The sequence below is a fragment of the Monodon monoceros genome, unplaced genomic scaffold, assembly GCF_005190385.1.
Source record: "Monodon monoceros isolate NGI ecotype Baffin Bay Population unplaced genomic scaffold, NGI_Narwhal_1 Super_Scaffold_12, whole genome shotgun sequence".
Classification (NCBI taxonomy): domain Eukaryota; kingdom Metazoa; phylum Chordata; class Mammalia; order Artiodactyla; family Monodontidae; genus Monodon; species Monodon monoceros.
In genome coordinates this window covers 143,327,834-143,340,034 of record NW_021703768.1, presented here as the reverse complement: position 1 = coordinate 143,340,034, position 12,201 = coordinate 143,327,834, and the positions used below count along the sequence as shown (strand labels likewise).

General features: G+C 51.6%; 1 protein-coding gene and 1 long non-coding RNA gene across 3 annotated transcripts in view; one reads left to right on the top strand and one right to left on the bottom strand.

The window, feature by feature from the left end:
• The window catches only part of WWC1 (WW and C2 domain containing 1), a 153,339-nt gene extending 144,651 nt beyond the window's left edge, over positions 1-8,688 (bottom strand). Inside the window, exon 1 of the mRNA XM_029219042.1 lies at positions 8,218-8,688. Within this exon, the coding sequence (XP_029074875.1) occupies positions 8,218-8,336 (119 nt within the window). The 5' untranslated portion in view covers positions 8,337-8,688. The remainder of the gene's footprint in view (positions 1-8,217) is intronic.
• A 37-nt stretch (positions 8,689-8,725) lies between these two features.
• Positions 8,726-11,678, top strand: LOC114891465. 2 transcript variants are annotated; one of them, XR_003792526.1, is made up of 2 exons: positions 8,726-8,847; positions 10,441-11,678. It is a non-coding gene; the product is annotated as an uncharacterized LOC114891465 (long non-coding RNA). The 2 variants fall into 2 exon arrangements; XR_003792527.1 differs by having other exon boundaries at positions 8,744-8,827.
• Positions 11,679-12,201: the final 523 nt, after the last annotated feature.

Below are 12,201 nucleotides of genomic sequence, written 5' to 3'. Positions count from 1 at the left end.
TCGTTGTGTCTTTTGTCTTTTCTTATACCTACCTTGCCCTTTTTATTTATCTTTCCAAGGTCTGTGAATGCTGTGTTTCATTTAGCAGACATTTCTCTGCAATTTTCTCTATATCGTGAATATACTAATAATGTGCCAAAATTTTGTTTTACAAAATGATTCATGTATAGCCCTTCCATTCAAGTGAAACATTTTTTAAAACCCCTTAATTCGTCCACATGTATTTATATTTTTCATGGAACAGTTTTTGGGTTTGCTTCTTTTTTTCACTTAACCTAAAAACTTTTAAAACTTTAGAAATTCCTGGACTACACAACGCCATGCTCAGAGAGCCCTAACTATCCAAGAAAAGCCACGACAGATGCAGGATTGGAAGGCTGTCCCAGGGTCATCTCATCCTAGCAGACACCTGATGCCTGGATCTTGATACTTCATCATCCTTCCAAGTCAGGTATCAGTCAGTGGATCCTAAGGGCATCCCAGAGACAAATCAAACAAGTAAGCGCCACTGGGCGGGGAGGAAGCCAGCATGGGGACAGTCTGGCTGCCACCAAACCAGGCCCGGCAACAGCAGGCAGCCGGCTGGGGAAGGTCAGCAGCTGCCGTTGGCCTGGTGTCCTGGCTGCCAGAGAGTGATGAATGGAGCAGGGGAAGAAAAAAGCCAACAAAGGTGTCCCTAATCTTGATGCGGCTTCATGTTTTTTTTCTTTTTTTTCTGGCTGACCATTGAAGGAGAACTTAAGCCTCGGTCCTTTTTCTTTGGCAGACATTTGAAACTGAAAGATCCCATTTCTCTCCAATGGTGAGATGTCATGGGTAGAAGCATTGAAGAGGCAATGGGGGTGGAGGTAACCCACTGCACTTGTCCTTTTCTTCCCTCCTCCCTGCTCTCTCTACTCCACACACTCCCTCTCCCCTGTCTAGCATCTTTACGGAATGTTCTGCGTTCCCCCCACACAACAACAGTGAACGCCCCCCTTTATTTTGGCAGGAGCTTGTCTGCTCAGGAGCTGGAGGCTTAATGGCCCGCTGGTGAAGGTTAAATAACAAAACGCCACTGTATCCAGTTTCTGAGTGTTCTCTTCTTTTATCTCACTCTGAAACAGGGATTCAGGGCAGCCGAGAAGCTTGTCAGTAGCAGTAACTAGAGCCTCTACCTGTTCCACCTAAAGGTGTGTGGCCCACTGGCCCGTCCGTGCTGGGAGAGGCACGGCATGCATTTTTCACCCAGACTCAGCCCCGATCCAGCCCTCAGCCCTGTCCAAGTGGAAGTACTAGGAGATGCTACCCAGGCCATTTCTCCAAGAGGAGTGGGTTTCTCTTATCCAGGGCCCCTCGCTGAGCCAGGGGCAGATCCCCATAGCCTGGAGGCAGACGTGGCTGGAGACACTCGGCACAGACAAGCTGACTGCAGTGAAGTTGGCACCCCCTGCAAATGCTGCCAAAACCCGACTGAGGCTTCCTGCATCCAGAGAGTTCTGCAGCAGCATGCCGGCCACGTTCCAACTCCCACTTATTCTAGCCTCGTCTCTCCTTATGTGCACCTGAGCTTGGCGTTCCAACCTTCCCAGTAACCAAGGCAACCTGATTCGCTTCTCTTCAAAAGGGCAGTGTTGCACAGCTCCCAGGGATCCCAGGGGAGTGGGGAATCAGGTCAGTTTGGCGAGGCCAAAAGCGGGAGGGGTGGTGACAGGGAGGCGCTGCCTTGGCTACTAAGTCCCTGGCCTTTGGGAGCATTTACCCAAGAGACTCGGGAACGACTTTGAACTCTCTCTCTCCACACACCGCATCCTTCAGAGTTTCTCTGCCTCCTTCTCTGTTCTTTCCCTCCCTCCCTCCCAGAGCTCTGGTTAGCTGGCTGCTCCCAGAAGGTAGACTTTGTGCCCGATAGTCTCCTAGGCTGCCATGTGGATCTCATTGGCTTCTCTGATTAAGCCTCCTTGGCAAAACATCTTTCCCGGAGATCCACAGCAGGCTCGCCTCAATTTAGGAGTAAATGGTAACTTTCCAGCCCAGCTTGTCAACAGGGCATCTGGAGCCCTGAAATGGCAATAGCTAATTCGAGTGTGGATTCAGGAGCTCAACCAGCTGGGCCCCAATCCTGGGTGCATCACCTACTGGTGGTGACCTTGAGCAAATATAAATTCTTAACCTTTCTAAATCGCGGTTTCCTTATCTGAGGATGGAGAAAATAACAGTACTTACCTTATATGGTTGGCAAAAGGATTAAATGAGATCATAATATAAAACACTTGGTGCACAGCACAGAATACATATTAGGAGACTTAGCATTTATTATTATTTTATTCATTTGTGGGTTCCAATGCCTCTTATTTCTTCCTGTTAGCTAGACTAGTGCTTTTTAACCTTATTTCTTTCTTAACGAATGACGTAAGATATTCCCGTGCATTGAAGACTCCCATGAAATGTGTAGATCATAAATTCAAGCCTTGGAAGGAGAAGAAAAGCCCTCTAATAATTGTAAAGGCCCAAGCTAAAGGTATTGGTGGATCATTAAAAGCAGAAGCACAGGGCTTCCCTGGTGGCGCAGTGGTTGAGAGTCCGCCTGCCGATGCAGGGGACACGGATTCATGCCCCAGTCTGGGAAGATCCCACATGCCGCGGAGCGGCTGGGCCCGTGAGCCATGGCCGCTGAGCCTGCGCGTCCGGAGCCTGTGCTCCGCAACGTGAGAGGCCACAACAGTGAGAGGCCCGTGTACCGCAAAAAAAAAAAAAAAAAAAAAAGCAGAAGCGTGGAGAATACAGGCTTTGGGTAAATTCCCTAGCAGGCTGGTTATAATTCCCACTTAAGAAAGCTTGTCAGAATGTAAATTGGTGGAAAGTGACATTAGTCTGACAATAACCTTAAATCTATTTAAATTGATTATAAAAACAGTAATGCACTTGCAATTGCTGGTACTTTAACTGGTCAACATATAACACATTCCTACGACACGAGTCAGAAATGATTGCAATGCTATGAAAGAAACTTGCTGGTCTGCATAGTCAAAAAGGATTACAAAGAATAAACCACAAGCATAAAATATTCCCAAATTATTACCATGGATGAGAAGAAACTGGGTCTGATTTCTAGGGAAAAGTTTACATAAAAGAAAGAAGAAAGGAGACCTCTACTAGAGACCCAAGGCTGACATTTGCTGTGCGACCTTGGGCAAGTCACCAGTCTCTGAGTCTGTTTCATCAGTGAAATGAAAGGGCTGGATTACATGACCAGAAAGGTCCATCCCAGCTGCAAACTGCTACAGAGCTGGATGGAGACTCAGTCTCCACTTGACTTAAGTATTTCCTAAGTACTTCCTAGTAAAAGCCAAAAGGTTTGGCATTCCCAAGTGTCTCCTGTATGTTAGGTTCTGTGCTAGATGCCCTACATGATTTAACTTATTTCATGCTCATAATGGCCCTTGACAGTTTATGCGCATCACCCCATCCTAGAGAAGACAAAATCAAGGCTCAGAGAGAATATGTAATTTGCCAAGGTCACTCAGGCAGCAAGCAGCCGATCCAAGATGCCAGGATTCAAAGACTCAACCTCTTTCCATTTTCTACACCACTCGCTGGATAGCCATGGCCTGGCGACACCAGAATGGCAGCAGGTAACTGAAATCATGCCCGTGCTGGCTCCATTCCCCAAGGCCAAATTCCTTAGGCGGTGGAGCAGAGGTCTTAATTCAGCAACGGAGTCCAGGCAGCTGAGTGGTTAGAAATTTGGGCTCTGGAGTCGGCATGCCTGGCATTCCCATCTCAGCTCCTCAGAAGCTGAGTGGCTTTCCCCAAACTTAGCCCCCCTGAGGCTCGGGTTTCTCAGGCAGATAACCTATTCCCAGGGTTGTTAGGGGGATTAAAAGAAGTTATCCGTGTAAAGCTCTCAGCAGACTACCTGAATATAGTAAATGCTCAATCATTATGTCCTACCTAGCTAAGCAGGAGGGCATACAGGTAGTGACGAGCAGTTTTTAAGTTAATCTCTGGCAGGGGTTATGAACCCGGGGTCTACAAACGCCCTGAAATTATGTGCCAAAAGCTGTGTTCATGCTTTTCTTCAGGAAACATCCTTAACCTTTGTCAGATTCTTATAAGGGTCTGTAACCAGAAGGAGATTAAGATCTTTTGCCTGCTGTAGACCCAACGTCTTACACTATGAATCATTCCTGAAATAACAGCGTTGGCAAAAATTCCTCCTCAAATCATGAGAGAAGTTGCTGGGTTCTCTCAACATGGCCTCCCAGACACGTGGGCCTCTAGCACTGATCACACAGCCCCAGAAACTGTGCCCACAGAGCTCCCAGGTGGTTCCTAGAAGAAGGTCAGAAGACAAACCCCCCAATGAGCAGGAATTAGGCTTCAGGAACCTTCCCCAGCAGGGCCAGTTCCAACAATCCATTCTTCCTCGGAGAACAATCAGTGTGTTTGTTGTTGCATACCTCTAAGTTAAATATACCCGGAATGCTGGCTCTTCGCTGGAAGCTCCCAGAAGCACCCAGGGTTACTCTGCTAAAGGCACGCTGCTCCACAGCCCGATATGCAGCACCTGATTCCCCACAGACCTGTCACCTTCTCAGACCAGCCTTGCCTCAGGAGGAGCCCGTGGTGCCGTTGGAGCCTTTGGCCCAGTAGGCAGTGCCCGAGCTGCCCACTGGCCCCTCTCCGGTTGTTGGGACAACCATCCTCAGGAATTTCGGCCTCCCTGTCTTCCCCTGGGTGAGAAGGGGAGAGAGCTGGCAACCCCCCAGTGAAAGGGGAAGCTGAAAACTGGATTCCCTACCCCCAGCAGCCTCCAAGCCGGACAGCACACAAAACAGCTCAGGCCCAGAGAGGGGAACGCGCCAGGACATTCTTCAGGGTTGGTGACCCGAGACACTATTCTGTTCTCTGCGGCTAAGAAATCACTTTTCTGACTGAAGGACCATTTGACTGACTTCTTTTAAATTCAGGGGAATGGGCAGGTGTATCTCCTTGATTCAGATAAGGAAAAAAACCAAGACAAATGGGCGCGCGTGCACGCACACACACGCACTCAAGGAGCAGAATCTTTTTTTAAAAAAATTTTTATGTGATATTTTGTTTCATAGCATTAACCAGCTGCAGAGATGTAACTGCCTTGGCAGAATTTCTCTCCCCTAACCTCACCACCCCAAAGAAGCCTGGCGCTTTTCAGCCTTGTTAAATGTTCTCCTCCTCTCAGTCCCCTCACCCTCCTGCCTGCCGTCCCCCCTCCCAATTCTGCCATGGAGTCAGGAGGGAGAAGGCGAGATCAAGCCCGAATCAGCGAAATCCTATCTGAGAACTGGCAGGGGGCTTAGAGACATCTCATCAACCTTCTTCTCTCACCGAAGGAGCACTTGCACCTCAGAGAGGTCAAGCGATTTGCCTGAGGCCACACAGGTAGGACGAGAAGGCAAAACTCCCTTCTGGGGTGTGCAGGAGGGAATTCCAGGGAGTCAGAAGTGGATACCCTCTGCTCAGCTCTTTCCCCAAACTTTCAAAGTTGGCTCATCACAACAGTGAGCTCAGAACCCCTCAGCGCCCCAAGCTCAGGGGCCCTACCCGGGGCCGGTGCAGGTGGGATGACCAGCAGATATCAATACAAAGATGCAGCATTCAAACCAGTGGCCTACAAGGCAGAGAGAGTCAGCAGCTCCATGAAGTGCCAATATGTTTTTAACGCCTGCCAATCTGCCTAAAAACACAGGCTACACAGCCCTGTTGCTGGAGCTGTGGACAGGCCCCAGGAGTGAACTCAAATATAATGGCACTGTGGTTCCTCCCCTCCACTGTATTTTTAAAGGTTCCCTAGTACTGGGGGCAATAGATATTACTAGTTTCCCCTTTATGAAAGTGGCTAAAAAAAATTCAAATTGGGTTGATTTAAAGTCAAATATTAAGTAAGCAATAACACAGGTGGATATAGCAAAAAACGTGGTCCACATAATACTAAAATTTGGGAAATTATGCTCTAGTCAAGTCAGTATCCCACAGAAGCTATACTGCTTGCCCTCTTCCAAGGGTAAAAAATGACCGTTGTTTAAGAAGCTTTCTACAGCTATGTTATCCTCTCAGCACCCCAGAGAAGTTCCTAGATGCATGACCTGGGCCGAGTTAGCAGTGTCCTCAACATTCAACTGCTAACAGCACACTGGACTCGGTAGCTGCTGGGACCTAAAATACGGGAGGACACAGAAACTTGAACTTGTGCCTGTATTAGGAGAGGACAAGGGACTGTCCAGTTCACCAACACAGCAACAGAGTCCCTGGGGCAACTGACCCTGAGGCGGGCATGGGGAAGGAAAGTGAGTAGAACCACAAGTGTGGAGGTCAGAACTTCAGAGCCGGTAAAGAACTCGGCATAAGGCAGAGGGGTGGAAAGATCAAAACACAAGCAAATCGCACCTCCGGGCCTCAAAGTTTGTCTCACGTTTGAAAGTGGGAGTTGGGCCTTGATCTTCTATGTCCCTTCCAACTTTGAAGAGTTCCACTGTTGGGCTTCTCTGGTGGCGCAGTGGTTAAGAATCCGCCTACCAATACAGGGGACACGGGTTCCAGCCGTGGTCGGAGAAGATCCCACATGCCACGGAGCAACGAAGTCTGTGCGCCACAACTACTGAGCCTGCGCTCTAGAGCCCACACACCACAACTACTGAAGCCTGTGTGCCTAGAGCCCGTGCTCCGCAACAAGAGAAGCCACTGCGATGAGAAGCCCGCGCACCACAACGAAGGGTAGCCCCCGCTCGCGCCAACTAGAGAAAGCCCGCACGCAGCAACAAATACCCAACGCAGCCAAAAATAAAATAAATTAAATAAATAAATTTTTTTAAAAAGAGTTCCACTATTACTCCTTCCCTTCCAAGCAAATCATTTGTCTGACAAATAGGGAAACTGAGGCTCAGAGGTAAAAGCAGCTTGCCCACAGGACGCTCTCCAGCGTTAAAAATTTCTCTTCCGGATTAAATTGATGAGACATTCAGCGTGGTACTGAACGCAGAGGAGGTACCCAGTAAATGTTGAATGAATGAACCAAAGTGCTCACAGAAACCACGAGGAATCTCAGCTCACATTTTCTTTCCGCTTTTTCTCAACCTTCACCTCGTTACACACCCCATCCTGGACTTCTGGAACCTCCATCCCAACCCCACAGGATGAAGGGTCCAAACAATTCACCTCCATTGCTTTACAGGCACCTGACACCCAAGGTCACAGCGACCAGGTGAAAATTCCGCATTCCTGAGGCACTTTGACCACAGAGGTGACTGCGGTCCCAGAGGGTGGTCCTCCCCTCCCCACAGGATATTCATGGGGAGGGGGGTGCGTGTGTGCAAAGAAATGCCAAGCGGTCCAAACCAGGAGAAAGTCTGGAAGCTAAGAGCCACACACTCCACCTGCCTCAGCAAAAACAAATCCGGTGCTCCAGCCGGCCTGGTGCCCACCAAGGTCAGGAAGCGCTGGTGCAGGGCTGAGAAGCCGCGGTCCCCAGAGAAAGGGAGGGAGGAGAAAGAGGGATGGGCAGGGCTTTGCGGAGGCCTCTCACCTCCATCTACATCCTAACAGCTTCCAAGTTGCCGTGAGATTCCTGGAGAACCGGTCTCCCCGATCAGACCTCCCTCGCTCCTTCCTTTCCTTCCCTCTCTCGGCCTCCAGGCCCCCAGACTGCTCCCGTGCTCCTCTCAGAGCCGCGGAGACACCTGTCAAAAACCACACTCCAGACTGCCTTCCCCTGCACGCACGCAGTGTCCTTCCTCCAGCGGTCTCCCACTGAGTCCTGGGTGCCTGCCACCCGCTCCAAACCAGATGCTTCCCCATCCCCCCCCTCCTCCCCCACCCCGTGCTGGGGAAAGCCTTCCCGGGAAGCCCCAGCATCGCTCGGCTAGGTTGCTCCCACAGCCCCCGCCCGACCCAACTAAGGGGAAGCGGGGGGGGGGGGGGCGGGGGGCGGGGCTAGAGCTTAAGGTCAAAACTCCGGGCAGGTGCCGCCTGGGGCCTGAGTCCTCATCAGAGGAAGGCGGTGGCGGCAGCCCGGGCCAACTCACTTGGCCGTCCCCTCCTCCCGGCAGCCCACCCGGGCGGGAGCGGCGGTCCAGAAGGGGATGAAGGTGGAGCGTGTGGGGTGCGGGAAACCGAAGACGCTCGCCGAGCTCCTCGTTATCCCCTGCACAATCCCGGCTGGTGGCCCGTGGGGCAGGAGGGGGCCTCTCGGGGTCCTACCTGTCCCGCGGGTCGATCCAGCTGGTAGTGCGGCTCGTGTGGTCTATGTAGTAGACCTTGCCGTCGAAGTCGTGCGCCTCCTCCCAGCCGTCCGGCAGGGGCAGCTCCGGCCGGGGCATCTTCCCGAGCGCGGCCCGCGCTCCCCCATGCAGCTCCCGGCCGCCGCGGGGGCCCCCGGCTCAACGGCTCCGGCCGGCTCTTTTCGGCTCGGGCGGCCGCCGAGGCACCATGATCTGGGGAGTGGCGCCCGCGGACTGGGGGCCCTAGTGAGGGCCGGCCGGGGTGGCGGCGCTGTCCATGCGGCCCTGCGGCCCCGGCCCGGCGCCGCCCGCTCCTCCCGCCGCCGGCCCTCTCACGCTGCCATGTGCGTCCGCAGCGGCGCGGTGCGGGCCCGGGTGCGCGCCCCGCCGGCGTGGCAGAGCGAGTCGAGCGCAGCTGCCGCCTGCCCTCCTTCGCGGCGCGCGGCGCCCTTCAGCCTCCACGCCGCCGCCCGCCGCCCGCCGCCCGCCGCCCGCCGCCGCCGCCTCTTCCTCCCCCCAGCCGGGTGCTATCCCTCCTCTCAGCTCCGCCGTTCAGCGAACGCTCGGCTTGCGACTTCTGCCTCCGCCAGGTGCGGCTCGGGCGGTGCAGGTAACCGCGCTGCCCCGGAAACGGGAGGCGGAGCACCGGCCGCCAGGGTTCCCGCGTCCCCTCCCCGCGCCCAGCGCAGCGAGGGCGGGTCCTAGGGCCCGAGACGCGCCCCCTCGTGGGACAGTCCCAACCGCCGGCTGCTCCTGTCGGAGGAATGGGAGCCCGCCCCTTACCTGGGTCCCTGACCCAGACTGGCGCCCCAGGAGGCTAGAGCAAGACCCGCTCTCCCTCTGCTTCCGAACGCTCCTGGCTCTCTCCACTCCGAGGGTCCAGGCTCTTGCACAGGTGGCACCAAATCTTACAACTCCCCGCTTCTCTCATGTAGAATCAGGAGTCAGGCAAGAAGTGGTTAAATGGAAACATTCTTGCAAATCGGGGAACATAAGTTTTCCAGGATCTCTGATCCCTTCCCCCAACACACACACCATCTGTCTCCCTCTTATTCTATTCTTCTCCCCACGTTGTTTCACCCATCCCCCCACCCCTCGTATTTGCAAATGTAGCTGGCTTTTCCCCGGGACCGTAAAATTAGGAGTGCTATCAATCTACCCCACCCCCCTCGACCCCGGAGGACTTCCAGGCGGTGTCAGGGAAGCACTCTGTAAAAGTAATAGTAATGATATTGTTGTTGTTCATTAAATTGAATACTTAACCTGTCCCAGGCAGCTTCCCCTGCGTTCTCCTCTGCGATACTATTTGATATGTTATAGCTTTGGGGGAAGGGGGTTACGAAAAAGAAGAAAGCAAGCAAAGTAAAATTCCATGTTGAAAAAAAATGAGAAGAAAATTTAGAAATCAATATTGCTTGAGAAATTAAAAATTTGTAATTACTTAATTAAAGTTAAGGATCAACTGGCTGTCTATGTCTTCTGACTGTGTCTTTAACCATTTTTTTGCCCTGGATATATAGCGGGGAGGTGAACTGGAGGAATGAAGCCCAGTGTGGTGTATCCTTTTGTCTGAGCCCCACAGTCTCCCAGAGGAGCCAGCATTCTGTGTTGTATGGGCCAGGGTGTGCTGAGCAAAGGGGAGAATCCCATGTTTGTGGTCTCATCTTCTTTTGTTAGAGAAGCCCCACCATGGCAGCTCCTCACCTCCAAATGCCTTCTGCAAAGCCAGTTACTTCTTAAGGCCAGACTCATGGGCTCAGTATCTGGCCTTACCCTCCCTCCCTCATTCCATAGATGCCGTGCACAAAAGTCCAGAAATGTGGGCCTCAGACTGGCCTCACAACACCTAGAAGTAGGAATTCCCACTCCTTTTATGGGGAGATTCCCATAGCCCTCTGCACTGCCTCTGCTTGGGCCTCAACTTCACTATGTATAAAATCCTCACATTAGTGATGAGGGCAATAGCTCAAAATTAAAGTCAACACGGTGCTAGGTGCCTCACACGCAGGATCTCATGTAAGTGTCACAACACCACTCTGGAATAAGGAATACTACTTATTATACCCATTTCACTGATGAGAAAACTGAGGCTCCAAGATGCTATATTGTTGACCAGGGATACAGAGCTAATAAGTGAACCTAGGTCTGACTTCAGTACTCGTGCTCTCCACCATTAACCTATTCTTTCTTTCTTTTTTTTTAGTTACTCTGCAACTCCTGGACCTACCCATGGTCTGGATCTGGAATATCATGGATGCTTATTTCATAGTTATTTGGCTAAGAAGCAAAAGCTCTGGAACCAGTCTGTGTGGGTCTTAAACCCTCCCTATTTTCTAGCTGTGTGACCTTGAGTAACTTGCTTAACTGAAGTCCCAGTCTTAGGCCTGAAAGTCACCATAATAATATAGACTCTGTAGGGCTTGTCGTAAGGGCTACAGATGAGAAGTGTAGAGGGCTTGGCACTCCACAGTAAGCTGTCATCTCAGGGGCCTCCCTGTGGTACATTTGGAGCACCGTGTACACCCCTGTGAAACTGATGAAGTATTTTCTGTTCCAAACACAAGCCCATGTCCTTTCCCCGCCTGAAAATTGTGTGTGGTTGTTCGTGACAATCTTTGTAATTGCTGGTTTCATTTTTTTGTCTTGTTTTGCAACCATGCCTTCCCACCGGCTGATGTTGGTTGTGAAGGGAAAACCCCTTTTAGACCACCAAATCCAACTTTCCTTTTAGCCCAGGTGCCCAAGCCCTGGCATTTCCACATGACTTGTTCCTGCACATCTTTAGACCTGGGCTGGGAAGCAGGAAATTGAGACCAGAGCAGGAATCAGCTCCTTAAAGCCTTACTCTGTCCACCTTACCTCCACCCCCCACCTCCCCATGGCAGAAGAATCCTGGGTTATCTCCCAGAAGCTGCAAGCAGGGTGAGGTAATGAAACAGATGACTGCCTGCCCCATGTGATGGTGGGTGAATCATCCCTAGGCATTCCTTGAGGCTGAGGACCAACGTGAAAGGGATTAAAGGTAAAACCGGCTCAGCCATGTGATAGGGCAAATTGGACATTATTCTACAGGTGAATGAACTGCAGGAATCTGACAAGAAGCCCAGCCTCTCCCGGCCTTCCTCCTGGGGCTGCATCTGGCTGCTCTGGAGCTGAGTTGGGGCCGAGCAGAAGTGACCACAGGACAAGGCTTTCTTCGTTTGCTTTCACAACCGGGTCGCCCACCTGAACCTGAAAACAGGTTGTCTTGTTTTGTAAAAGACACCCACTGAAATCCTTTCCCCCACCGCAGCAGCAAAGGAGAACACGCACGTGTCTCAGAGAATCAGAGAGGCAGGGTAACATATTTCATGAAGATGGTAAGGAGGAGAAATTAGCTTAAAAAAAAAAAAAAAAAAACAGATATGCCAGCAGTACTTTCCTGTTAGCATCGACATTCTTCAAGGAAATGGAGGCTGTGGAAACCTCTGCGGAGATTTTTCTTCTGACTCCATGACTGTTCCTCCCTACATCATGCTTTGCCTCCCATGCATCCTGGAGGATGCACAGTTACGTTTATGTGACTGAGCCGATAATGTCCCCTTACTTTAGTTGTGCATTATGTGTGGTTCATAATTCGGCCCGTGTACTATTTTCTTTCTTTTTTAATAAATTTATTTATTTAATTTAATTTATCTATTTTGGCTGCGTTGGGCCTTCGTTGCTGCGCACAGGCTTTCTCTAGTTGCGACGAGTGGGGGCTACTCTTCCTTGCAGTGCGCGGGCTTCTCATTGCGGTGGCTTCTACTGTTGAGGAGCACGGGCTCTAGGCGCACGGGCTTCAGTAGTTGTGGCCCACGGACTTCAGTAGTTGTGGCATGCGGGCTCAGTAGCTGTGGCGCATGGGCTTAGTTGCTCTGCGGCATGTGGGATCTTCCCGGATCAGGGCTCAAATCCGTGTCCCCTGCATTGGCAGACGGATTCT